This window comes from Agelaius phoeniceus, chromosome 6 (genome assembly GCF_051311805.1).
Source record: "Agelaius phoeniceus isolate bAgePho1 chromosome 6, bAgePho1.hap1, whole genome shotgun sequence".
In the NCBI taxonomy this organism is placed as follows: domain Eukaryota; kingdom Metazoa; phylum Chordata; class Aves; order Passeriformes; family Icteridae; genus Agelaius; species Agelaius phoeniceus.
In genome coordinates, this window is record NC_135270.1 from 10,960,148 (window position 1) to 10,988,141 (window position 27,994).

The following is a 27,994-nucleotide window of genomic DNA, read 5'->3' on the forward strand; positions in this document are numbered from 1 at the left end:
TGCCACCGACTGTGGGAGCCCTGTCACCTCCCTCCATGGGAGAACGAGGACCAATGCCCCTCAGGAGCTGGTGCCACTGGCAAACCCACCGAGGGCACTTCTGAGAGACACCACTGAGAGACAGAAAACCAGCTCCTACTGCCTTGGAACATATGGAATGCAACCTAGCAGACCTTTAAGATGCAAAGTGGAAGGAATAGATTTGTCAGAAACCTCTAGTCTTTTCCCTGGAGTTCACCTTTGAGTCTTTTCCATGGCATTTTTCTCTCTTTTTAAGTTTCTTGTAAGTTAGGATAGAATTTTCGGTTTGACAGCGTGTGTGATGTTAGGTTGGGTCACTCTGTGGTTCAGGTGACCCTGCCTGGAGCAGGAACTGAACAGCCATCCTCATCCACCATCACCAAACTGGAGCAAACAAGAGCCAGGACAAGTGACCTCTCACAGGGACTGTGACCCCTCAACCAGAGCAAACAATAGTGACCCTTCATAGGGGTTGTGACCCCTAATGGGGGCTATGCCTGGAGCTAAGAACAAACCCAACCAAACAACCAGAGGCTTGTGCACTTGTCAAAACTCCTCTGAAATCTCCAACCACAAACAAAGGTTTAACTTAATTAACAAATAAAGGATTAATTTAACAATTAAAATAGTAGATTATTAATTAAAATTAATTTGTTGAAAGTGAACAAAGCCAGTAATTTCCTAATGGTCAGCACATCTCTAATTAGCAGCTCTTACAGGGCAGAGACAGGACAGCCCCATATATCCACCTGTGCTCACCTTGGGCTTGATCCCATCTGATTCTGGCCAGCTGAATGCTATGAGTGACATTCCAGGCATGCTGTGGAATGAAGCTGCGCTTCCCTGTGGAGAAAATACCTCCCAGGTAGACAGGGAGTACAGACACACATGCAGGCAGCTGTTGGTGCACTCACCTGAGCAGTTACCTGTACCACAAAGTGCTGCCCGGGGAATGAAGGGGAACCACTGGGTAGACTTGTGCTTTCAGCACATTTTATTTAACAACATGTTATTTTTCAACTATATTTAAGTAGAGAAGTCCAATGTGTTCCAGATTTGCCCAGCACAGAGGGAACACGGGAAACCCAAAAATCCTTTCCATGCCAAACTAAGAACTTGTACCGACTTTGTCAAGGCAATTAAATAAACCAGCCAAAGATTTGTTTTTCTTCTCTAATGAGAGGTAGGGGAGGCCCCAGTAGGAGGAAGCATTGGCAGATCTCCTTGCAGCACCTGCTTCAGATCCATCTCAAGAGAGATGAGGAGACTGCTGTAATCCACATGGTGGAGGATCCAGTCAGGCAAAGGCAAAGCCTCCCAAAGCCAGTCGGGGCTGGGACGGAAGGGAGAGGATTCCAGATGAGGTTTTCACAGTCTCTGTATTATCCAAAGCTTTAGAAGGGGATTGGGAATAGACAAGTGCTGTCACAGTATCAAAAAATCAATGAAAAATGAGTCTGCTAGTGAGAAGAGTGCTGTTGGCACAGGACAGACCGTTCCCGCCGGTCGCCGATCCAGCCGGCCCCGCGTGTCCATGAACGGCTGCGGAGGTAGCGCCCTCACACGGTGACCTTCTCCATGACATTGTCCGGGACGTGCACCTCGTCCCCTTGCACCGTCACCGTGGCTGACTGGCCACAGATGTGCTGGTGGTCCTTCCAGTCCTGCCAGGGGAGAGCAGAGAGAAAGGCTGTGAGCAGAACAGGCCCTTGGAGAAGGGCCCTTCCTGTGTGAGAAGCACTCTCTCTCCACAAACCAGACCAATGATGGAGGACAAAGGAGCCATGCACTGGATCAATGTAAGAGGTGGAATCGGACTAAGCAGAATGCTGCCATCTCCATACAACCACAATCCAGGATATCAGTGTCAGTCAGATGGAAAATTTACTAAAACTGAGTCAGAACCTCGACTTAAAGCCTCTCCTGAAAGGCAGCTCTCAACACTGAGTGCTCCCGAGGGACAGCACTGTGCTGGGATCTTAGCTCAGCTAGGACAGGAACAGATTCCTTCTGGAACTAACACTGGAATTCAGGAACTCCTTCTGGAATTCAGGACAGCTTGACTCAGCCTGAATCTGGCCACTCAACAGAACTGTAATGGCTAAACTGAAGCATCCTTCACTCCAAGCAAGGGCCAAGGGTCACTGTAAGGAACTGGTGTGAAACATGACACACAACAGCTTCCTCCACTGTACTTCACACTGTTCCCACCTCCCAAGTTCACAATTGTAGAATCTGTCCCACTGTACCACCTGCAGCATCACAAGTAATGGAAAGGAGAACTATGTCCTCAGTGCCATGGCAGGAGCAGCAGGGAAGGAAGCAGCATGAAGGGGCTGTAAAAGTGCTCCCCACAGTTCCCAGTGAGGTGTCCATGCTTCATTTCTAGTGTCACTTGGATTTTTTGGGTCACCTTTTGGAAGGTGTGTGCAAACCTGGGGACCTTCTCTACCCTTTTAACCCTGTCCTGACTTGCAGACCTGCCCCATCACTACAGCCTTGTTGGTGATCCCACTGGCAGGGTGGGTTTGGAGTGCTTAACCCATGCAAGGCTCTGTTCTGACTGCCTGGCTCTGCTGTCTGTTCCTCCCTCCGTACTGACAGCCATCAGGTGACAGCCCAAGCAGCCTGGCTGTCCCCAGGGTCACACAGCCCCCTCTGGGGAACTGAATCCCAAGTCACAAGCAGGCTGATACCTTCCGCTGGCAGAACGTGGAGCAGTAGTTGACTTTGTGGCATCCTGTGCATTCATTGGTGGCCTCCCGTCCGCAGTTGACGCAGGATTGCTGAGGGAAGGGATGGAGAGGGACAAGTCACACAGAGACAAACCAGGGGCATCACCAAGGTGCAACAGCAGTGCTGTGATGGCTGGAATGCCAGAGCAGTGGGAAAGCTCCCATTTCCCAAAATAGCCTCAGCACACAACCCACAACAAAGAGGCCCAGTCGCCTCTGGATACACCCTCAGAGACCCACTCTCCTTGCTCTTTCAGCAGGAAATGAAATTTCATTTGGAAAATGAAATGCACCTGGTTTTCTTTCTGTTGGGCAGGAAGCCCTCCAAAACTGTGTGGACACTGAGTGGTCATGGAAACCCATCCCCACCACCCCAGGGAAATCTCCCTCCAGATAGGTCCAGTATCCAGCAGTCAGGTAACTACAGGAGTCGGGTGTCTCCCACCCAGACATGTCAGGCTGTGGACACACAAGCTCTGAGGTTATCCCAAATTTAAAGGTTTAAAGGCAGATTTCATTGGTGGTTTTGTTGGGTTTATAGTCCTGTGTATATCTAAGAGAAGGTCTGAGGAAGGACAACAGACTAAGAATACAGATGGGACCCTTCAGATATTTCCCCCCAGTTTTAGGGAGGAAAAAGGCATCTGCTCCTGTGGGATATGTTCCTTGGTCCCTTCCCAGTCATGACTACATAAGGAGTGTACCAAGAGGGAAACAGGAGTCAAATTAAGAAGGTTCTAACAGAAGCCCAGGATTTAAATCCAGAAGCAAGGTGAGATAGGATACACAGGTGAAAAATCACACCTCCTTTTTAAGAGATGTTTTTGTGTCTATCGCTTTAATCTTATTTTGATGACATCAATTAACATAACCTGTATATTTAGGTGGAAACATCACTGAACTGCCACCTAAATAAGCACTTCACAGAGCATTCCACTTCCAGTTCATTAAACGCCTGACAAATCATTAGCACGTCAGCAGCAGTGACAAGAGGTGTTGCTGGGCTGTGAAAGTTTTGTGGGCTCATCAGTTCCTCTAGGCTTCTTCTCTCTTTGAGCAAAACCACCCCAGAAATCAGTGCTCTGATTAATAGCCTCTTTCACACCTTTCCATGTACCTGCAGTGAACAGCTGGTGACACTGAACTGTGTTTGTGCTCCTGATGTGCAGCTGTGGATTTGGGACACCAAAAATGGCCTAAAGCTGTGATTTGGGACTTGCAAAGCCTGCCCTGATGGGACACTTGACTGGGGCTGTTTGTAGCTGGAAAATGTGGAAAGTACATGGGGCATGGTTGTACCTGCAGATTTGAAAGAGAACTGAGCAACACAGCTCTAAGGGCTTCAGTCATGGGTCCAGAACTAACTCCCATTCCAAGTACCAGAGGAAATTGTGGAGTTATGAAAACCAGCTCACAGAACAGAAAGGAAGCAAATTCTCTTCCTGTCACAGCTCTGTGACAGCCACCCACCAGAGCTGCAGCACCACCACTCAGAGGAGAGGGAGACTGATGAACCTGGCCAGGTGAAGGAGCACAGAAAACTGGAATGCTTGGGAAAGGGGAGACACTGCTTGGTGCACTGGCCAAGGGAGGGAAGGGCTCAGATCCTTTGTCAGAAGGCCAGACACAGAGCACAGGATTCCACAGCAATGACAAAACCTCCAAGTCTTTAAATGGAATAAGGCAAAGACCAAAAGGCTCTTCACAACATGAGACATCCTCTGCCTACCTTGATGATGATTTCTGTCTTCCCATCCACATCCTCTGTTTGTTGGAATAACTGGCTCTGGTATTGCTGCAAGGAGAACACACCAGACATGTAATTTCCCAGCCAGAGCATGATGTGAGTGGTTGGAAAGGGTGCTGGGATGGAGGGTCCCTGTGCTGAGCTGTGTCTGCCCAGCCCCAGGCTGCAGTTGCAACGGGACAGGGTGGCCCCTCACTGCTCACTTCTAGGAGAGGGACACTGTCACCTGATGCAGAGACAGGGCAAGGAGCCTGTGAGAAAACGGCCTGAGGTGACAAACTGCCAGTTCAGTACGGCATTGCCTCCAAGCCCAGCTCCCCACTCCATCCAGCCACGCACTTGTCCTTAAACTGGGGGGTTTAACTGCAACTCCCCCACACGTGGCAACTGGGAAACAAGCACAAGAAACATGAGGAAAACACCAAGGTAACAGGGCCAAGTGGCACATTCTGGGGCCAAATTTTGGGTCAAGTCCAGTGATCCTAATTCACAAAGAGGCAAAGGAGTCTGGAAGGAAGGTACAGACCACCAAAAAGGATTAGGAGGAAAAGAAAAGCCAAACAAAATTAACACACCTTAGACTTTAGAAGCAGCACTAACCATAATTATTACTCTTCCTTGAAACAGAAGAGTGGGAGGGCTGTAGAACAAGTTGTGACTCCATCAGTCCTCTGGAGGTGATGTTCTCAGCCCACTTTGACTTCCTGGCAGAATCACTTCACACCAACTCAAGCCCAGCCAGGTGCTGCTGTACCTGTTGCAGCTGCAACACACTCAGCAGTGAGGGACAGAAGTCCCAAACTAATGGCATCCAAACTCAATCCCAAATAAATTATGTGCTAACCCTGGCTTAAATGTATTTGGAACAGTTAAAAAGTCCAAAAAAGCTGAATCCCTTCCTCCAGGCCAAGCAGGTTCATCCAGGAGTTGACTCAACACATAAGGAGATTAAAGGCTTAATTTACAAGTGTATGACCTGAGAGCACAATATTTATTCTCCTGTGAAACCACAACCTTCAAAACCTTGATATTACCGTGACAGAAATTAAATTTAAAAACTCCAGGCAGATGGAGGTGGAGTCAGAGAAGCTCTTGCTGTGGCCTGCCAGGGGTGTGATTTGGTTTTGTCCTATTTGACAAGGCAATTCCAGCCATGCACAAACCATGGAGAAGGAAAAGGTGTGATAAGAGAGAGGAAGAAGCCAGACACATTCAGATCTCTCACAGAAACAGCTCCACAAAATCCAGAATCTCCAATTCCCAAGAGTATCACTGCTAGTTTGGAGTACACAAGCCACTGTCTGCTGACCAGAGCCATATTTCTTAACTGTCCAACCCTTTTTAGATTAATTTCATACTCTCCAGCCCTGAATTGGTTTAATCTTTCTTAAAAAGCATTCAGATGCCCCAGCTGTTTGCTGATTTAATTTTCCACTTGCTTTCAAATGGGCAGGGCTCCAGAAGCATCTCTGCTTTACAGAGGGCTATTCCAATTAAAACATTTGTGGGATTTCAACACTCATTTTCTTCAACTTGTACAGAAAATACAATTAATGCATTTCCTGAATCTCTTTATTATTCCCTAGCAATTCTGGTACAGAATTTAGTGAGTATGTGTAATATCCCCATCCTAAAGTTTATCTGATATAAACATTGGATTAATGCACACTCAGAAAAATTACATTGCCCAAGAACACCAACATGTCAGTCCTGCCTTTAATCTCTTCATTTTGGGCCTGATCTGCAAATGTCAAATATCTATTGCAAGAGACACTGAGCCTTTGTTACTCCACTCACCCTAAATTCCCAGATGTCTTTCCCCTACCAAAAAATGCAGTAAAGCCTACATGGAGATATTAACCAGGGGATCAGATACTCAACCACAACCTAATTACTAATTATACTCCAGAACTGTTTCTTAACAGCCACATGAAATCCAACCAGAGCAGTTGTATTTAACTAAACCCCCACAAAATGCTGCAATTCAGAAAAACCTTATAAATCTCTCCATATTTCCATTTTTTGCAATATCATGACGCATTTTGGAAGTTCATATAAACATGGGGCTGGAGGGCTCCTGGTTTACTTTTCTTTTGGGATATCATTCCCCAGGACTTCTAAGTAACACAAATGTAACCTTACTCAGCGACTCCTAACACTTTGCAAACTTGCACATGAGTTCTCTGGGAAGGAAGTGTTATTTTCATCTGAGGCACAGTGAGGCCAAGGACTTACCCAGGGACATCAAGATGACTTGTGGGAAAGATGGAAACAAAATTTGAAGGAGATCCTCAGGCTTGAAATTTGCTCAACAAACCATGACCCTTGAACAAATTTACAGAAATTAAGAAGTACAAAGAAAGCAACTGAGTGCATGTCAGAACTGCCAAAATACTAAATTATGTGCTAAAAAACTTCCCTGCTGGTGAAGCCTTTATCTCCAGCATTTGGAACAGTTCCTTCAAAAGGGATAAGGACGTTCCCAGCCCCTAACACAGGGCTGAGATGGCACAAGGAGGGAGGCAGAGTGCAAACCCCTGACATCAGACACACTTCAGAGCTGTGTGAGTCCCACAGCCACTGACACTGCCCAGCACAGAGCACAGCTCCTGCTATTTAAAGCTAAGGCAACCTAACTGCTGCTCTATGGGAGCAGGACAGCTCATTTGTGCTATTTAATGACTAGAAAGCTCATCAAATAATAAATACAACACTGAAACACACTATAGTGAGTTTGTAGCATACAACGAGGCACCTGAGTTTGTGTATCCAGTTGGGAACCAGCTTGTTTCTATCAGATCTCTACAATACTGCTCTGTACTAAGTCACTTTTCCAGGAAGAGCTGAGTCTGCAGCTCTGTTATCATCTCATCTGTAGCCCAGCCTCACTCTGCAGCTCTGACACAAGGACACCACCAGGAAAGGCTCCCCCTGTTTGCTCACCCTTGGAAGTTCTATCAATGGAAGAACAAACTAAGTGCTAATTAAGCACCAATTTCCTTTGTAAAAAATCCCCTACCTGAAGGCCATGAAAGCCTCTCTGCTTCTCATATACCTTAAGTGCCCAAAAAAGCCACGGGACCACACACATACTCAGAGTGGGAAACTGAGTCACAAACCACTAGGAAATTGGGAAAGACCCTTTGACCAATACAAAAGCAGAGCCAAATTTTTGACCTTTAGTGTAATTGCTTCCCTGTATTCCAGGAACACAGAGTTTTGTCCATATATGGAATTCACAAGCAGGAATTAATTCAGAGACAGGTACTTGTGGTACTGTCTGGATGGTTCCAGCAGCCAGCACAGCTTAGAATTGTCTGGATGATAAAAAATATCAGCGTGAGTATTGTGGTTTCACCACAGTGCACAAGTGTGGTGGTCCCCATTACACAGTGAGAATGGTGAGACACAAGTGGTGTAACTGGGCATGCAGCAGTTCCTGGGAAAGGGGTTTTCTCTGGAAATCACGTGCTCATCCTTCCCATGTCAACTCAGCTTTAATCCGTACAAAGGAGGGATTCTAACTCCCATTCCCAGGACAAGAAGTAACTAGAAGAGCATTAAAGAGAGCTGGTTTTGGATCAGAGGGTGTGGAGAAGGGACTGAATAACCATTCCAGAAACCACTGTGAGGATAAACAGAAGGGAAGATGCACATCGACTGGAAAGAAAAGGCAGAGTGAAGCTAAACAAAAGCAGATGTTTATCACTCAACTGTGCCAAAGCTTCCAATATTTCAGTGTCCCACACTGTGCAGTTTTCCAGCAGCAGCCAGCCCAGCTGGGCAGCAGCACCAGCACCTGTTCTACAGGAGGGAGGCAGGGAAGGATTAGACTCCCAGTATATCACACACCTGCATATCAAAGATGCATCATATGGGAGAGGTTAGCAGAGCCAACATGGCAAAGAATATCAAAGAGGCTGCAAGGACTGTCCTAGGGGTCCTCAGCTCCAGCAAAGTCTTCCCACACCTCTCTTCCAGGCCTGTTGCTGCACACTCATGCCTATGGATTCAGTAGAAAGCTGATGTTAGCACAATGCTGATGGCACCAGCAGGAAAGTGCTGTTTGGGAAGGGAATTCAGGAGCTGCTGTTGGTGACACCAGTTCCAACACTGCCCCCCACCTCTCTCTCCCTGGTTCACACCAGCTGTGGATCTGTGGGAGAGGGACAGCACCTTCAGGATGAAGCTATACTTGGGTGCATGCATGAACTGGTGGTCAGAAGGATCCGAGATCCCTACCATGCATCGGTTACAAAGAAGAAGAGGAGGGAGAAGAGGGCAGTCCTTGTGGATAATCCCTGTCCACAAGAGAGAGAAGATGGGAACCAGTCAGGGCTCCTGAGAGGCCAGGCAGCCTGCCTGTCCTACCACCAGGACTCGTGAGTCAGCTTTGCTTGCACAGTTCTCAGCAAAACACCTCTAAACTTTACTGCTTATCTTCCCGAGAGGGATCAATCTGATTTTTATTTATGGTTTGACGTATATTACACATGAGGTGAAGAATTCCTGTAAGGTATACACGTCTGTACATGTATTGGTAACCCTGCTCCTGCAAGGGCTTTGCCAGGCAGCCAATCAGGGCCGAAAAAACTTCCATGATCAGGCTGTCAGCGACCCGCCCCACTTGCCGGTAGGGCAAAGGCTCGGATTCCCATGAAGAATGTCCATACAATCGGGCTGTGGAAGGAGCCTTAGCACACAAAAGTGGCTAACTGTGAACAAAACGGCGAGACCTTTTGCTTTGGGTTTCTTGGAGGCATCAGAGGCTCGCTGGGAGAGTCATCTTGGTCCTTCTTCCCCCTCACCTTTTCCTTCCTGTTGTCCTGCTTCCCTGCCGCTACCTGCTTTGCCCTGCTCCTGCCAACCAGCTCATTGCCGCCACGACCTTGTGCTCCGCTGCTTCCCCGACGAAGCGGGAGCGGGTGCCGCCGCAGCCAGCTGCCTCCACCGCGCTTCCCAGGCGCAGCTGCAGCCGCCTGCACCCAGCCGCGACCGCCGCCGCGGTGTTTGTGCGCTGCCCGCCCCGCCACAGCGCTCAGCCCGCAGCCACCAGCCTGGCGTCACCGCCTGCACCCCGACAAGCCCGCATCCGCCGCCGGGAACGCGCTGCTGCTGCTGCCGTGAGAAGATTGCGCCCGAGCACCGACAAAAGCCGCGGGGTCTCGCCGCGCCTTGCAACACGCACGCTCCGCCTGCTGAGCTGGCGCCGACCGAACACCGGCGTGCTTGCGGTAACGCTGTCCCTGTCTTCTGTTTCTTTCTCTGTCTCTCTTTTCTCCTCGCTGCTCTCTTTTCTATGCCCCTTCAGTAGGGCGCCTTCTTTATATTCAGATATAATATTGCCGCATTTGTGCTTTATTTTCATCTGAGAAATCTATCAAAAAGAATCCTCCCCAACTCCCTCTTTTACCTTGGGACAGAACACTTCCCCATAAACTCTGTGTTAAGCTGTTCCACATATCCTATTGAAAGCCCAGCTCACCTGACAGCAGCCACTGCACTGCTGAACACTCACCAGATTCCTCAGATCAGGACTCAGTGCCCACATCCCATAACTTTATGCACAGCTGATGGGAGAGCTCAGGATCGTGACACCAAACAGTCTGTACAACCAGCCTGCTGCCCACAGCTCCTGGAATCCCAGAGAACTTTATTCCTTTCCCCAGGATACAAATAACTTCCGAAGATTTCTCTCGCTAGCATTGCTTCCAAGGCTTGGAGAAACAATTTCCAGTATCACTGTTCCAGCCAGAAACTACTCTGCTCACCACTCAGCCCCAAAGGTGCCCATGGCTGAGCCGCTGTGGCACAGTTACCTCTTTCCTCTCCACATCAGCCTGGATCTTGGCCTGTGTGACAGCAGCCTCACGGAAGGAGGAGCTGGCCTGCTTGGCCTGCTCAATCAGAGTCTTCAGCTGCTGTGCTGTGCTGAGCAGGGAATTGACCATCTCCTCCAGGTAGAGCCAGCTGCGCTGCTCCGTCACCTCCAGCCCGTTCACCACCGACGGCGACATGGCTTTGGTGGGCGTCGGGGGGGGCACTGCCAGGGCAGGCAGAGACGTCAACACTGGACATGAGGAACAAAAGAGAATATACAGACAGTTAGGGTGTTTCATTTCCATGAAGCGGTGGTGGTGGCAGGGTGTTGGTTTCTGTGGTTTTTCTGTGGTGGTTTCTTTTTTAAAATGTGGTTTGCAGAATTTCCAGCCAGGAAAGTGTTTGTTAAACAGATTGTTCCTTCTGCAACATCAAGCGCACATCTGTGCAGAACAAGCCCATGGGACAGGAATGCCTCCTCTTGACGTGGATGACCCTAGGAAGAGTTTAACACCTCGCAGCACTGCTGTGGAGAAGCACCATGATGCAGTGAAAGCAGCATTCCCAGGAACTCCTCCACCACTGCCAACATCTCCTGCAGCCATGGCTAGGTAAGGTCAGAGTAAGTCACTCAGTGACCCAATACTTTACAGAAACATCCTGATGATCCTACCCAGATGTCAATTCTCAGGTTGCAAACCACAAAACTCAAGTACTGATCCACATCACGCTCTCTGTGCTTCCTGAAATCTGACCTTTACATAACCCTGGCCAGACAGTGAACTTAACCCCAGACAGTCACCATTACCTCCAAGTGAGTGTATTCCAAACATGGACTTCCCAAAACAATGGGCTGGGAAGTTCTTTAATAACCCAGCAGTTAGTGTGTCACTGAACCAGTTACTTTCACATTAGGTTTGTGTGTACACTGGGAGATCAGGGTATTTAATTTAATAAAATTAAATCCAGACCCAGGAACTCCATCACACACAGTATAAGCTCAGCTTAGGTAACATTCCAGGAAGAAATGTTATCTGGCTTTCCTTTTCCAAAATGTAATTCTAGCAATAAATACTCACCATCTGCCATAAAATTCAGTCCAAGACATTCACATCTACCAACACTGACCTCGACATTCCTCACTGAATTCTTTACTGGTACAAAGAAGGTACCACCAGCCTCAGGGTTGTGCAGACTTCTTACCTCAAAACACCCTTAATTAAAACAGTAATTTTAATGAACTTGCACATGAGTGGCATGGAACTATTTGCGCATAGATATGAGTACGAGATAAACCAGTCCTTTTTATCCATGTCTGTTTGCACAAGAGCCCTTCCCACTCTCCATTTCCAACACAGTATTTATCCCTGTCTGGCATTTGATAACGTATCAAACAGGAATTACTTCCAATTCCTCATTTTGGCACAAGTACATCAGACAAGAGAAAGTATTCACTGGTGAAAAAACAATCAATGTTTAATTAGTAACATCAAGATCTGACTATGTCTTAAACACAAGAAGATCTGACTCTGGAGACCAGGAACATCCTGTGCCACTCCAAAGAAATAAATAAGGGTCATACAGAGGGGATTGAAAACTGACATTAAACCTGGTCAAAAGTACCCCCAGCACGCATCACCGGAGTAAAGGGATGTCTAGAAAAGCTTCTGTGGCATGATTTTAATTGGGTTTGTTCTCCTCAGATCGAACACTAAATAAATGTTCAGCCACAGTGCCCAAAGAGACAAAAGTCTGGAAGCAAAAACTTTAGGAACGGCAGGGAATGCAAGACAACTCATGATGCAGAATCACAGCAGCCACCTCTGGCACAATCAATAAATCAAATCACTCTCAATAAAGAGTGAAAAATCTCCCATGAAGGGGACACCTGTTTGTCCAAATCTTAGTATCTGTAAAACTCACAAGCAAAATAGAGCAAAGTCCCAATCTTTACCTTTGTTGAGAAAGATGGGAGGAAATTGAAGCACAGGGAGAGCAAACGTACCGATTTTGGGATGAGACGTTGGCAGTGCAGCCTCAGGGAAAGGTGAGATCTGGCAGTTGTCCTGGTAACTGGGATAGTGAGGCTCTGGATGAGACACCCGGCAAGGCTGCTGGACGTTGGTGTCCTGAACTGCAGGAGAACAAGGGCCTTGGAATCACTAACACACCTGGCAGGTGTTCCTTACACTGCATTCACCCCTATGTTTTTATGTTTTAGATAAGTTCCTACACTCTGTGGTAATTCCCAAGGGTTGAAAATGTGAAACAGCAGCAGGGTCTCACACAGTCAGCAAGCAAGGAATCCTGGTCCTGGCGCGACCATGTTCTACTTTCACCTTTAGAGCCACAGGTTCCTTAGTTCCATCCCACATATTGAAATATCCATGATCATCAAAGGGCTCCAAACTCTCATTCTTGGAGCAAGATCATTCCCCCAGAAGAGCTCACTACCCAAAGCATGACTCAAACTGAGAGAACTAAAATGTTTATAATGCATTTATATTTTGTTTGACTTACCCTGGCATTTTTCACTCAATTTCAACCCTCACCTAGTTTGGGTTTTTTTGGTAGTATTTTAGGTTAAATGAGGAGTAAAAAAAAAAAAAATTACAGAGATGAACATAAATCCTAGGAACTCAGCAGAGGTGAACATTAGCAGCTGCCACACCTGGGCAAAGCTTCTCCTTTGGTGCAACTGCTAAGATTTCAAACTGCTGAAATGATCTCACAGGAAAGACAGTGCCTTAGGCAGTGTCTCCTCTGAGAAATAAATCCTTTGTGTTGCATTCAAAATGTTCCTTCCTACAGCAGTGGGCATCCAAACCTCTATTCCTCCTCCCCACGGCTGTCTAGGAGACAGCTGAGCTCTTACCAGTGGCTCCAGTGAAAACATCCCCCTGTGCTGGGCTCTCTGAGATGATGGCTGTGGCCTCCACGGTGGAGGCGCGGTCGAAGGTCAGCGCCCCGGAGGTTGTGATCTGTCCAGAGGGAGTCACGGTGACTGGAAACATTAAAGCACTTTCATAATTAACACTCAGTGCAGAGGACATGCCTGTCCAGCTGTTTGTTGTTATCCCTGTGCTGCACCATCCAAGCTCAGGGGACTCACAGATCACCAGCCTGGGACAACCCAGTTTGGATCACACCTGTGACCAGTGCAGTTGGAAAAGGGAATAAAAAACCCAAGGGGTTTCTGAAGGCTCTGCTGTCCTTCCAAGGCTCTGGGGGCACGAGGCCAAAATGTTCATTTACAACCTAGTATCTCCCAAATCTCCACATTTTCAGTTATTTTATGAACCATAACTTAACACTTCCCATAAAGATTCAGTGAGGCCACACACCCCATCAATTTCTGGCTGCTTTATGACAATTTTAGCAAGAGTGTTTGTTGCTACTTAAATCAACACAACAACTTGTGGATTACAGCTCATTCCATGACAGCTAGGCAATTTTAGCTGTTTATCTACACAAAGTGATAGAATATGCTCAGCCAATGAAAGGAACAAGGCACAAAATCCTTCTGGATAATTATACCTGAGTGGCTTCTGAATGTTTAAAACCCATTTTAAAGAGGATTATTTAACTGGTACCGTTAATTGGTGATGGTCTGATTCTGTGGTACACAATAATTAAATTTTAAAATACCGTAGCTACAAATTCCTGGCTGAAGTATTTGGCCACCAAAACAAGAGGTTCTCTCTTCCAGTGCCAGCATGAGAGAACGAGCAGCCTCACAGCACCTCACATAACAAACCAATACAGATTCAACCTATCTGGGGACTAAAAAGACCGAAGCCATAAAAAAACCTCTGCAGAATCCTTGTGTGTTTCTCCTCCTACTGTTGCTGATGATCTAATCTTACTTTTTTGGGTTTTTTTTAGATTTCTGTTGCTTCCTCCTTGACTCACTTTGTACTGTTACCTGCAGATGATGCCAGTGTGCCGAGAGCAGGAGGACATATGGATGTGACTGGGGATGTGTGAGCTGGATCAGCTTGCAAATTAATTCCTGTTCTCACACAGATAATTTGCCAATCAAACCAGTAACTGACAAAGCTGAATGTTGGAGAGGGATGTGCAGATCAAAGCATCACCTTCTGCCTCCTTCATTAACGACTTTCAGGCTGGGGATTTCATTCCAGCTGCTTCCAGGCTATTTTGCATGGAATAGCACAAATCTTACTCCAGCTTCTAAGGGACACAAAGAAGCTCAGAGGATGGAATAGGGATTTCTGGCAGAGCAGAGAAGGGCCAGCCTCTCCCAAAACTAATTCCAACAGGAAATTTCTCAGTTGTTATTTGTGAAAAATCAACCTGAAATTCACTAAGGATCCAGGCCAGGATCCCATAATTGTCACCCCACTGAGAGCAGGTACAGGGGGCAATATAATCATAAACTATAACCACAGAATCTTGAAATGCTTGGGCTTGGAAGGGACCTTAAGGTCATCTCCTTCCACCACCCTACCATGGGCAGGGGCACCTTCTACTAAACCAGACTGCTCCAAGCCCCATCCAACCTGGCCTTGAACAATTCCAGGCATAGGACATAGCCCAAACCTCTCTCAGCACAAAATATGAAACCTACTGTTCATGGCACAAGGATGTCACAATGCTTAAACCTGAGTCTCCTGGAGGTCTAGAGCTGCACTTTTTCCTATTCAACTTGTGTTCAGATGTGGCAACACTGTGCTACTTCCTATAAAATAGGAAGTGACACTGAGACAATAAATAAAAGCAATTTTTACCAGGAGAAAAGAACCTACACGTAGTTGCAGCAGTGGCTGGAAGCAGAGTGATGTTTTTGGAACAATTCTTCTTCACTGGAGTTGCCGGTATTTCATTTTCTTTTTTCCGCCTTTTATATGGCACAAAGAGTCGTATAGGGCCACTCTGGGTAGAAAAACACAAGAAAGACAATGAAAAGAAAAAAGGAAAAGGCATTAGCTAAGGCACCTCTTTGGAGACTTTGGTTTTACTCTCATCTTTCCAGGAACAGCAGCACAGATCCCCATGGATGATGTCTGGTTTGCAACAATAGACCAAAGCACTTAAAAGTTTTCCAAACAAAAAGAACTTTGAATAAAAAAGAAAAGTTAAACTCAGCTCCCTCCAGCTGAAGAGTCACAAATTCAACATCTTCCCACTATTATTTAAGGAGTAGAACTGGGCAGATAATCAGCTGCTGGCCAAGGTGGTGGAAGAAAAGAGAAAAAGAGGGAGGAGTTCCAGGCTAGAAAACAAGCACATCAGTCAGTTCATAGCAGAAAAGAAAGGCAAAGCACCAGGTCAAGCTAAAGTCTTCTGCTTCAGGATTTAAATCTCATTTTTGAAACAAACTAGCAAAAAAATCAAACCCCTAATCAACTAACAAAAAGCCCAAGTAGTTTTAAAATGAAAATTAAGATTATAATGTTACTTCTTTACAAAAATATTTTTCCAACTCAAAACATTGTGAAATTTGAGTCAAAAATCATGAATAGCACTGACATTCCCAAAAGGCATTTTGCATAGATATATTAATTAGAAAATGAAAAAACAAGAAAAAAAGCACTAAGTAGGATCTACTTTTACTGAGGGTCTGCAATAATGCCAGCAGTTCCTCATCTCCTTTCTCCACAGGGCAGGGACAAAGCACTTGTCCCTGAACACTCATGTGTCAGGGCACTCAATTCCCAGGACACTCATGACCTGCTCACCCAAGAGCTGTGGCAGCTTGACTGGTTAATTTGTCCAACAAAAATAATTAGTTCCTAAAGTAATGGATGTAAAGCCTCCCACTCACCAGGGTCATGTCGTCACAGCAAGCGGCACAAGTACACGAGGCAGCATGGGGATTTAAAATCCCATCCTGGAATCAGAGATCACCAGTTCAGCACGAGAGTCACAAAAATCACCCAGAGCACACCTTGATCCTGCTAAAAAATGTGGATGGCTCCCAGAGTGGTACCCATTCCCTCCTGGATGCTGTACAGTAACAGAGAGGCCAGTTCCCCACACCAGTGCAATGGGGTGAGAGGGTCAGAGGAGAGAAAAGGAAAACCAAACCTTTTCCACACCCAAAGGCCAGGATATATGAATTTGAGACTTGATTTCTGCTCAAACAGAAATCAACTGTCAGCCTAGTGGCAATGCCAAGCTCTCCAGGAGACTCAAATAATGAATGGTGAAAATGAAGAATGCGTCGCAGGCAGACATTGAAGGAGATCAGGCTACTGAATTACAGTATCACAGGTGAGAGCTCAACTCCTGTGGCATAGCTCAAGGCTGGGCTTCACCCTGCAGAAACTCTTCCCAGTATAAACGAGATTCCCAGTGTGCTATTTGAGACATATCAAAACCAATTCCCCTACTTCACTGCCCCTCAACCAAACCAAGCACTGCTCCTGGTGCCATCAGCCCCTGGCTCCAGCTGCCCCTTCCTGCAGAAAGGAGGGAGCAAACTTAACCTTACGTGGATAAGGCACTGCAGGGGCCGCCCGGCGTAGCGGATGCTCCTCTTCCAGTCCTTGCTGCTGGCTCGCCCCGCCATGGCTTCGAACTCCGTGGGGCTGTACCAGTTGTCCCCTTGCTTAATGCACCTGCCCCGGCCTCCTGAAGTAAAGCAACAAAATACACTGTTAGTCCAGGTTAAGGATAATTCTGCCACTTCTCTAAAGAAGAAAATATGAAAATTGCTGGACAAAAGAGCAGTTAATCTGTAAGAACCACTATACATGCCCACTGCTCTTGGGTAACTACGTCCATTTATTATCGTGGCTGTGACAATGATGGGCATGTTCAGAGCTCCAACTCTAGGTCTCAAAAGGCTGTAAAAATTACTCCTCCACAAAAAAGAAAAGTCTGTATTGGACAAACACCACAAATTTAAGTCTTTCCTCAATGTGCACTTAAATTTCTAATCTTTTTTGTGTTTGTGGTGGGTTTAGAAGAAAACTTTCTGTCCACAAAGCAAGCACTTCACTGGGCAGCCAGGCTGGCTGGCAATTTCTGCTGCAGCTTCCCCAGCTTCCCCACAGGGATAAAAGACAAGAGGAAGAGCTCAGAAGCCCCGTGAAGAGAAAAAACTATTTGCATTCCAGCAGGGATTCTCCAGAGTTTTGCAAAAACACAAGTCTACTTATGAGACAAAAAAATCATTAAAGGAGTCAGCCTATTACTGAGGAGACTCACTGCATGGCAGCCTGGATATTTGCAGGTTTAAGAAAAAGTTAAAAACCCTCTGAAGAAAAAGCAAAACAAAAGGGAACAGTAAAATCAAAAGACTCTGGGCTGTCTTGGAAACTCTCTTGGTTTTTTTTCCTGTCACGATCAGCCATTAAGAGCAGCCTGATTAAAAGAAGAGTAGAGAAGGAAGAAAAGGAGCTGTGCCACCCTTCAGCCCGGTGGCAGTTACCTGAGCCCAGCCTGTTCTTGTACAGAATGCCGCTGATATTCCGGCACCGCACCGGGAGCTCATTCTCGTACACAGACGGGTCCCAGTTGTACTTGGTTCCACTTTTCCCCTGGACGGCTGTCAGAGGGGTAGGAGGAGACTGTGGTCCTTGGAGGAAAGAGCAAAGAAAGGTGTCAAGAACCAAAAGGCAGAGTGGTGTTCCATCCCATGCTCGGCTGGATGATATGCCAAGGGGTTGACTGGAGCAGCTGGAACGCCCCCACAATGAAGCAGCACCAAAAGCTCAGCCTGAACGAACTGAGAAAGGCTGATAATTAAGCAAAGAGGACCTGAGGAAACAGGCTCTAACAGGGAATAAACACTGAGACTGTGACCCAATCCTTACACCACGTGTAAGCTATGGTGTAAGGAGCTGGCTGGAGATTCCCCTTCCCAGAGCCCATCCAGTGGGAAGCTTTGGAGCACTGAAGGTTTGCTGTGCCATCTCGTGGGCAGCAAGGAAACTGACGGGCAGCAAGGAAACTGACAGGCAGCCCTGAACAAAACCTCAGCGACAGAGACACTAAAGTATCAGCCTGAATGGACATGAAAATGTGTGCCAGGAGCCTTGGAAAGAACACGTGCAGAACTGGGAGACTCAGATTTTTATTAACCATGTTAAAATTATCTGTGTGCCCTTGGGGGGGCGGGATGGGTGTAGAAAGCCCGGTAACAGGGCAAGATTTTTCAAGCAGATCCTTTGCCAGGGTTAGGGCAAAGAATGAAGAAATTTAACACATTTCTGACAGGAAAAAAATTCAAAAACAAAAAAAGCATTCTTTCATTCCCAAGAAATACACAAAATACTGTGTGAGGACTTGATATCTTAAAAGTCTTTTCCAATCTGAACAACTTTATGGTCTTTAAAAGAGGGAAAAGCATCCTTATAAAATTATGCACATATTTTTAGATTCCAGAAAGATGAGTGGAGTAGGAGCCATCCCTCTGGGAGAGTGACCCACCAGAAGCAGACTGTCTAATACCTGGTGTGAGAGGTGCCGAAGGCCCCTTGATCCCGGTGGTTTCGACGATGCTGCCATCTGTGTGCACCACTATCAGAGTGGCTTTCTCAGGGTTCAAGCTGTCCCCAATTTGGAGGGCTGTTCTCCCAGACTGCAGAAGAAATAAAGAGTTTAAATTGATTAAAACACTTCAACATGAATAGATTTCACAGGCACCCCAAAACTCCAATCAGTATGGCAGTTATTAGGTTAATTTTTGAGTCTCTGATGCAAATACAAAGATTTCATGTTCCAGGTTACCAGCTCTGTTACCAGACAAATATGTGGGGGTGGAAAGGTAAAAAAGTTAGGAATAAAACCCCTGTATGTCCCCCAGCTAATGGCTTTGTAGTTTAATGCCTGGATATTACAATGAAAACAAGTCTTAGTACAGCTCTTCATTTACACTGAGAAACTTTGTCAAGGCCCTCAAATGAAAGGACAGACTTACCAACACGTGTCCTGAAATTGAAGCTGCATTGGCCACAGATGTGGTGAAAACATTGTCTGCAGAGGCCCCCACGTTGGCTACTGTCACTGTGGTGACTTCTGGAATGTAAAACAGGGTTAATTTAATTTTCTGCTTCATGCAGAGAGCCTGGTGAACATCTGAAAAATTCCTTCTTCTTTCCTTTCTAAATTAATTTTATTTTTCATTGCACCTGTAAGTTGTTATAAACACAATCATTCTTATTTCTATTAATCTTTGGGTTCAACAGGCTTTAACCTTCATGAAACCAGGGCAGTCACTATCAGTGTGTGATGAACTAAGGGAAAAATAAGTATGGCATCTGTACTAGGGATACTCCGAGCTGTGGTGCTTTTATTTAAATAGGGGTGACAGGCAGACATCAGGAGAAATTGAACAGATTCTGCCTCTGTCATGTATTAATTCCCACGGTGCCATGACCTGTGCAGGTCGCCCAGTTAAGAGCTGACAGCCGCACAGCCCAGCGTTTCTGTGGTGTTCAGCGCTTGGCCTGGCTCAAATCTCTGGGTTCCCACGTGGGTGAGGGTGAAAGAACAACAGCCGCTGGGGCGGGCGAAGGGCTCTGGCCTCTGTGGCACCGCAGCTCGGCTGCACGACGCTGCTGTGTGACTGGGGGCGCTGGGCTGTGGGGACACGGGGCCGTGGCCCAGGCGCACCGGGCGCCTCCCGCTCTTTACTGTGTGTGAAGGGGCGGAGTGTGGGATTCGGCGAGGGGGTGGGAGCGCTCCCTGAGGGACCTCACTGTCCCAGCCCGAGCCCCGGGGGCTGTGTGGGGGCCGGAGCCCGGGTTGGGGGAGCCCCGGGCGGGCTGAGGGAGCGCTGCCCGCCCTGACCTGCGAAGGCAGCGGCGGCGGCGGCCTCGTCGGCGCTTGGCATTGGCGGTGCTCCCATCTCGATGTGCTCGGCGTCTGCCGCCATCACCGTTACCGCCTCCTCCTGCTCCTCGGGCTCCGCCTCCCCCTCCGCTGCCTGCGGTGGCTCCCGCTGCTGCCCCGGTCCCGCGGGCAAATCGAGCTGTCCGGCGGCCGAGTCGCCGTCGCGCTGCTCCATGCGCGGGACCGGGGGTGGCCGAGCCCGCTCCGCCTCCCCCCCCGGGCGCGCCTGAGGGGGGTACTGCGGGCAGGGGGGACCGGCGAGCCGAGCGCAGCCGAGCCTGCCCGACCGCTGACGAGCGTGTTCGGGGCCTTTCGACCGAGTTCCGATGAGGCCCGAAGCGGCCCGAGCCGCTCGGGCCCCGTGCGAAGGCGGCCGGCGTGCGCGCTCCCTGCCGGCTGGCCAATGGGGCGCGGCCGAGTCCGCGCGGCGCGGCCCGAAGCGGTACCTGACGGATCGGGTGAGACCCGAGCCCGCCCGAACGCGGCCGAGTCCCCGAGCGGTGCGGCCCGGCGAGGCGAAGAGTTCCGAGCGCGCTCGAGCAGTGTCCGATCTCAGCCGAAGGCGGTAACGAGGAGCGCCGATCTGTGCCGAGTCCTCTCCGATCCCGCCCGAGCTCCGCTCGCCGGCCCGAACGGAGACGCCCGAACGGGCAGCGCCCGAAAGCGACCGAACCGGGCCGAACGCTCCGATCGTGCCCGAAGGCGGGTGGGCGGGGCGAGTGGCCGCGCGGGGGCTGCCGGGACGGCGGAGGACCGGCGGGCGGGTCGGGGGCGTCAAGATGGCGGTGCCGAGCCGAGGTGAGCGGTGTCGCGATAGCAACACGACAACGACACGACAGCCCTTTCCGGGGCACCGGGGGGGCCGTCTCCCACCGAGCTAGAGGTGATCTCTCGCGGGGGGACACGACTAGAGCGAGGCGGGGCCGAGGTCGAGCCCAGTCCTGTTGGCATATCGCGACAATCCCGACACGCTGGGGAGATCCCGGTGGCGCCGCGAGCCGGGGCTTGGCGCATGTGCGGGCTGGGGAGCATCTTGACCTCGGGAAAGACGCTTTCCTGAGGCCGAGAGACGCCTCGTGAAAATCCAGATCTTTGCTTCAGTTTAGGAACTGCTGGGATTCAGAGGGGGGAAATTTCATCATTAGTGTGGTCAAAATCATTAATTTTCAAGTCTTTCACCGAGGTCAGAGTTTACTCCCAAAAATGTAAATTTTTGGCTGGAGATGATAAAGACGGCTGAGAGAATTTGTGCTGAATTAATAATAAAAAAGTCCTAATCCCAAGACTGTGCAATGAGGTGCTCTGGGCGATGCTAACCACATCTGCTGCCTTTAATAAAGTTTTATGTTAAAAATTAAACCTTTCTGTTAGAAAATGGGCCATGTTCCACCTCAAATCCCCATTCTCAGTGTCACTCACTCTAAAATCAGCACCAGGCTGGATAGATAACCAAGATTTTGTTGGGTAAAACACTGAAATGATATATTCAGGCAGTTTAATAATCCCTCTTGGCTCTGGCGTGCTCTGGGGTTTCAGGGTTTATCCCTGTGAAATGTCCCACTCGCTCTGAGGGAGGCAGCACATCCTCAGGAACTGTGGCTGCCATCCCGGCCTGGAACAGCTGCAGGAGGCTCACTGCCCTCTCCTGGGAAAGGAGTAAGGAAAGAAGAGTTCATGTATAAAGATGGGGAACTGCCCTGAGGGAATTCACTCGGAGTTCCCTGTGGGAATTCCATGGCTTTGACTATCATGCAATTCAGCAGCAGTGGTGTAGCTGTAGTTCTGGATATTGAGTGAACATGGAATCATGGAATCCTGGAATGGTGTGGGTTGGAAGAGACCTTGAAGCTCATCCATCCCCTGCCATGGGCAGGGACAACTTCCACTATCTCAGGCTTCTCCAAGCCCCATCCAGCCTGGCCCTGGACACTGCCAGGGATGGGGCAGCCACAGCTTCCCTGGGCACCCTGTGCCAGGCCCTCAGCACCCTCACAGGGAAGGAATTCTTCCCAGTATCAAAGCAGTTCCCCCTTGTCCTGTCACTCCCAAGTGACAGGATAAGTGCTGGGAGCCCCCAGTTCCTGTACAGAGAGCTGAGAGGAGAGGATCAGGTCCAGGAGACATTTCAGATCATGGACACATAAATCACCTAAAATCATGTGCCTGTTCCCACTGTGTTCCCAAACTGGACACCTTAATTAGCTGCCTGGAGTTAGGGGGAAATAATTTGGACCTAAATGCATAAAACTCTTAGGTGAAGAGGACAGTGAGATCAGGAATCCGGGGATGAGGATGGTGGTGTGACAATGATGAGCTGTCCCTGAAGAAACAGATGAAATGGCCTTTCACAGGTTTTACTCTCCCAATTGAACAGAAATCCCAACTGTGCAATTCCTCATGTGTCTGAGAGAGGCCAAGAATATTAATGAGGAACTCAAGAGGTGCTTTAGTAGGTTGGTGCCATCCTGTTGCATGGGAATTTTATGTGATTTTTGCAGAAAATAATAAGGATAAAAGTGAAATGTGTTGGTTGGATCATTGGGAATACTTGCTTTGATTTCTGTGGGCTGTCAGAACACACTGAGGTTGGATGTGGAATGACTTTGTGAAGGGAACTGGTTTGGAGAGATGACATTTGGAGGGATGATATTTAGAGGAACCTGGGAGCCCTGTGTTCTCCACAAACTTTCTCACAATTTACAAGCAAATGGATCCCATATTCACCTCCTTCCTGCATAGTTAGAGGGGATGAAGTGTCATCTGCTAGGAAAGGACAGGATGAACAAGTTCTGGATAATGCCTGTGCACTTTCCTTCAGGCTTTGAAAGAGCCTAAAGTTCCTCAATGAAAGTGGCTTTTCCCAAAAGGGATTTTCCCCAAATTATTTGAGACTTCATCTATTTGAAAAGGTTATTTTTGGAACCTGAAGTCCAAGAAATAAATGTTCCTGGGAGATGAAAAAAGAGATTCCTCCCAGAATTTAGATACCATTGTTAGAATGTTTCTGGATTTAGACATATTCTCTTCTCTTTGTTTTCTCCTTCTCCATGGAAAGGAAGAACATCAGAGATTGTATCCTTTCTGTACCACTGCTCCCTCCATGCAAGACTCCTGGAGAAGACTGCCTCAAGTGGATTCCTGTCTTCTGTCCAGTAACTCTGCTCACTGCTGGGTCTGTGCTCCTGAATTTTCTGTCAGTGTCATCCACAGGAAGCACAACTGGGACAACGTTGCTTCCAATGGAAGATGTTTGGTGCAGGTTTAGCTGGGATTTGCTCCTGATGGGCTCCTGCTCCTGCAGAAACCTCTTCACCCCCCCTGCAGTCATGATTTAACCAATTTTCTTAGGAAAGGAGGTTAAAAATTGCATTTATGGACTGGTGGACACACCCCCTTCATCACAGCTCACAGACAGCTGACACAGCTGACAAGGGGTAGTAAAAGCAGCCCTCAGTAGTAACTTCCTCCTCTCTTACAGTAAGTTACCCCACCTTTACTCCTTCCATGATCCAAGTAACCTCCAAGGAGGAGACACCCTTGGCTCTTGAGATTTCCATGCTTAGAACCTATCTAGTAATTTTTTTTTGCTCCACCTTCCTTCAACTGGAAAAACCCCAAAACCTGGTTCTGTGTTAATAAAATGAGCTGCTCTGGGAACTGGAATCCATCCACGGCGCGTGGGTGGGTTTAGAAGCGGGATGGGCAGTTCCTGTAAAAGATGCCTGGGATGAAATCCCTGCTTGGAGATATTTGTAGGATTTGAAAAAGGCTGGGGGAGAGAGGGGAGTGAATTAAGGCTGTTTCTTAGGAATTTGCATCTCAAAGCTGAGCTCAGACAGGTATGGAGCAAAGCATTTCCATGCTGTGGGTAGGAGCAAGGCCTGGCTGCTGCACAGAGCCACCTCTTCTCCAAACACAAGTTTGATGGAGTTTGCCAACTCTCTGTCAACTTCCTTAAGGCTGACTAAGAAGTGTAGAAGTAGTCTGGGGTAATGTACACATGCATCCCCCCTGCTTCCTCAGGCTAACGGATGCCCCACTGCAGTCCAAATAAAATTCCTTAAAAAGGGAACTAAAGCCAAGCCTGAAACAGCAGGCTTTTATCCCACAGCCTCAAGTTCCTTCCTGAGCCCTCCCCACAGCCAGGCATAGCTGGACCATTCAGTATAAAGAGGGAGTGCAGTGTATTTTGGGGTTACTGGGAAATGGTGTTTTTATGGAACAGATCCCACCTCATTGCTATGAGAAATCCTTAACAACAGTTCTCAGCTGTCATCGCTTCCCTTGCACATCCTGCTTTATGTAAATGGGGTTTATTACATCTTCTACTTCTTGGCAACTCTTGCAATGATTATTTACAAAAGTAAGTTGCAGGTATTGTCCCCAGAGCAGGCTGTGCTGATGCACAGCTGGGTTTTGTCCTGCTGTGTCTTCCTGCTTTATTTACTCTGGTTTATTCTCCAGGTCAGGTTTTCAGTTATCCAGATGATTTTTTGGCTCCTGATCTTGCTGTGCTTTTCCTTATGGCCATTCTGGAAGTGCCTCGATTGTACTTGGGTAGGTGATGTTATCAGTGCGACTGGAATGTAATCTGTAAAAACGAATCATTTGGAAATGGAGTCTGTCAGTTGAGCAGATATTTGGAGACCCCTATACCTTTCCTTTCTCTCCTGAGGATGCCCCTGCCAGCACCAACACCTTCCTTTCACTAAGACAGAAGGGCGGGAAGGGCCTCCCGACCTCGTCCAAAGCCTGCTAAAACTTCTTCAAGTCCAATTTTTAAAAAACCCAAATCACAATTTAAATCTGCTTAATATTCCAAAGGCATTTGTGCAGGGTGGGGCCCTTGAATCAATCTGAGTGTCTTTAGGGTTGGATTTATTCCACTGCTTTAAATCTCTCTGGGTATTTATGGAGCCTGATCCATTAATAAAGAGGTGGGTTTCAACTCTAATGTAGTTAAACACCAAAATCTACTGAGCTGAGCTTGGAAGTAAGCTGCAAAGAAGAGAGAAGGACAGCTTCTCCACAATGCCAGTCATCTGAAACAGGTATAGATTAGAAGGGAATAAGACTTGAAAATGAGGATTGGACTCCAGGAGTACACTGAGGTCACTGTGTTGAGTGCAGGGCTGGAGGGCTCAGGAAGAGTTTGATGGTTGAAGCTGAGTGCTCAGAAGGATGCAGCTTCAGAACTGATTCTCTGTGGTAAGAAGAGGTGCCCTGGCTGTGATTATCAACTGATGAACTTATTTAGATTAACTTTGTTTAGTTTTCCTGTTTTGAAATGGATTGTCCATTGGTGTTGGTCTTGTTGTTTGATTGCTGGCAGAGCTTTGATTCAGGCTGGTATTTCAGTGTATTCTGAGCTTTTTTAGGACTCAGTAGGAGCAAAGTCAGAACCGGGGCCTTTTTTGAGCAGGAATATTCATGAGTTACAGCTTGAGCTGTTGTCAGAACAAATTGGACTTTTGGTTTCTGTTTCCTCGCAGGTTTCAAGGGTAACCTGACAGAAGCAGAGGCACCGCTGGGGCTGAGCCTGGGGCTCACGGTGGGCAGCGTGCTGCTGTGTGTGTACCTGCTGCTGTGGCAGAGCTACGTGCTGTGGGCAGATGTGCTCCTCAACGCTGTGCTGCTCGCTGCCTACGGGCTCGAGTCAGGCCTCAAGGTCACGGCCATCGCTGCCTTTGTCAGCTGAGCCTGGCCCTTCCCACACACCTGCCACACGTTCCTTCTCTGAAAGAGTGGGGCTTCATTTCCACTGCTGAATTCCTTTGTGTAGAAAAACCCTGGAAAGCTTCTCTCTGGTTAAATGAGAAGTTTTGGGGACATAGATGTCCCGCCCAGGAGCTGTGTGATGCTGTCCACCATTGGCTTATTTATGAGCAAAGGCAAGGGGTGAATCACAAAACACTTAACACTCTGGCATTCACCAGGGGTCAGTACTAAATGTCCATTCCCAGCACAGGACAGGAGGCAGTGCTGCTGGCATGGGGGCAGTTTTCATGGCACGGGAGCAACATGCAGCCCAAGTGACACAGAAATTAATCAGGCCAGGGCTCACTTGTGCCTTGCCACGCACACGTCCGTGTTTGAGGGCACAGCTGCTCTGCTGCTCTCATTTGTGTTTCCAGACCTCAGTGGTAATTTCCCTGACTTTAGTAGGGCAGAACCTGATGTATCCCAGCGGGGGAGAGTGGAACTGGGTTTTGTGCATACCTGGAGAGCCAAGCCACAAGGTTTGGCAGCCAGTTCTTACTACGTGAGGGGATGTTTGGTTAGACAGAATGGACTTAAAATGAACAAAACCATTCACCATTCATTCTCCCTTCTGTCCTGTTTAAAAGTCCAACAGAATGTTGGCAGTTTTATTTCTATTTGGTGTTAAATGTGCTTATTTCTACTATTTTGCAAAAATTACTGTATTCAAGTCTGTCTTAACTTCTGACTGGTGCAACTGCAGAGTTTTTTACTGTCTCAAAAATATGTGTTAATGGAAAGCTTTGGGAGTTCCTGGGTTTTTGAAGAAGCCTCTTTTATATTCAGAATTTCCTATTTTTGTATTTATTTATTCATTCAAATAAATAATGGTTTAGGTCTAAGAAGTGTTTGAAATGCAGAGCATCTTGTTCAGATCTTGGGCTCCAGCTAAGTCATCCAAAGGAAGACTTGGCAAGCCTGGATGTGTGTGGAAGCCTCTTCTGATCCTGATCCTGCTGCTGTGTGTAGCCCCTTCTCCTGCCCTGGGAAGGTCTGAGTTAATTTGCAATCACCAGGGGCTGAAAACTGTGGGGTGCAGGCCTGTGGCACCTCAGCCACGCTGCTCTTTGCTTTCTGGTGGGGGTAGAAAGGGATGAAAGACACAGAAGTTCTGTGGAAGAGCTCAGTTTCATCCCTCAGTCATTCCATGCTTGGACTTGACCATCACAGAGGGCTTTTCCAGCCTTAAGGATTCTAGTACCTAGAGGGGGCTTACAAGAAAGAGAGGGAGCTTTCACAAGAGCATGTAGTGACAGGACAAGGGAGAGTGGTGTCAAGCCAAAAGAGGATTGGTTTCGATGAGATACCAGCAAGAAATTTGTGACTCAGAGGGTGCTGAGCCCCTGGCACAGGTTGCCCAGAGAAGCTGTGGCTGCCCTGGATCCCTGGCAGTGTCCAAGGACAGGCTGAATGGGACTTGCAGCAATGTGGTCTAGTGGAAGGTGTCCCTGCCGTTGGCAGGGGGGATAGAAGGAGATGAGGTTTAAAGTCCCATCCAACCCTAACCTTTCTACTCACAGGCCAGGTAACAGCAAGTTCTGTCCACATTACACCCCCTGGCAGTCACAGAGTACCCACTGGCACAAATCCCCTTGGACAGGTCCTGCTAAGCCAGGGCACAGCCAGCCCTTTGCTGCTCCCACAGAAACATCACAGCAGAACAGGGGCTAAGGAGCACCCAGGAAATGGAACCATCAAATGTTTCTGTGCTTAATCTGCCTGAATGGAGCCCCCACCTATTTGTCCTCCCAGATTTGCTTGGCATGATGGAATGTGCCATCACATGCTTGTTCCAAGGAGTGACCAACATACCGAGCTGTCCCTGCCCCATTAACGATCAAAGGACACAAGCAAAACTCTTCCTGGATGGGCACAAAAAAAAAGCACAAACTTTTCCTGGTGTTTGCACCTGCCTTACACGAAGGTCTGCCCACAGAACAACTGACAGGTTCTAAAAGGAATATTGCAAAGTGGAATTTTTACCTGAATGCAGGTGATAACAGCAAACAGGGTCACACAGGTTAATGTTGAGTCACAGCTCCTGTGCTTCACCTTCTTGAGTGATCACCACAAACAAAATAAACACAAAATATGAATTATAAAACAT

At 47.9% G+C, this 27,994-nt stretch overlaps 2 protein-coding genes across 5 annotated transcripts; one reads left to right on the forward strand and one right to left on the reverse strand.

The window, feature by feature from the left end:
* Positions 1-992: 992 nt before the first annotated feature.
* Positions 993-20,591, reverse strand: DEAF1 (DEAF1 transcription factor). Of its 4 annotated transcripts, XM_077179745.1 has the most exons (14): positions 20,086-20,302; positions 19,214-19,311; positions 18,745-18,874; positions 17,723-17,869; positions 16,781-16,920; positions 16,112-16,177; positions 15,093-15,219; positions 13,199-13,327; positions 12,329-12,457; positions 11,403-11,477; positions 10,323-10,573; positions 4,486-4,551; positions 2,718-2,807; positions 993-1,685 (listed from the first exon to the last, which is right to left on the reverse strand). In XM_077179745.1, exons 1-14 carry the CDS (start codon positions 20,300-20,302, stop codon positions 1,581-1,583), a joined length of 1,770 nt encoding a protein of 589 aa, XP_077035860.1. In that variant the 3' UTR covers positions 993-1,580. The 4 variants fall into 4 exon arrangements, with proteins under 4 accessions (XP_077035860.1, XP_077035859.1, XP_054491487.1 ...); XM_077179744.1 differs by lacking the exons at positions 11,403-11,477; positions 20,086-20,302 and adding an exon at positions 20,574-20,591; XM_054635512.2 differs by lacking the exon at positions 11,403-11,477.
* TMEM80 (transmembrane protein 80) lies at positions 20,290-27,991 on the forward strand. Its single transcript, XM_054635513.2, is given in 7 exon segments — positions 20,290-20,777; positions 20,780-20,889; positions 20,892-20,925; positions 23,183-23,199; positions 24,397-24,490; positions 24,592-24,684; positions 25,620-27,991. Coding segments are annotated over 7 exon segments (801 nt in total). The 5' UTR covers positions 20,290-20,530; the 3' UTR covers positions 25,826-27,991.
* The last annotated feature ends 3 nt before the right edge of the window (positions 27,992-27,994 follow it).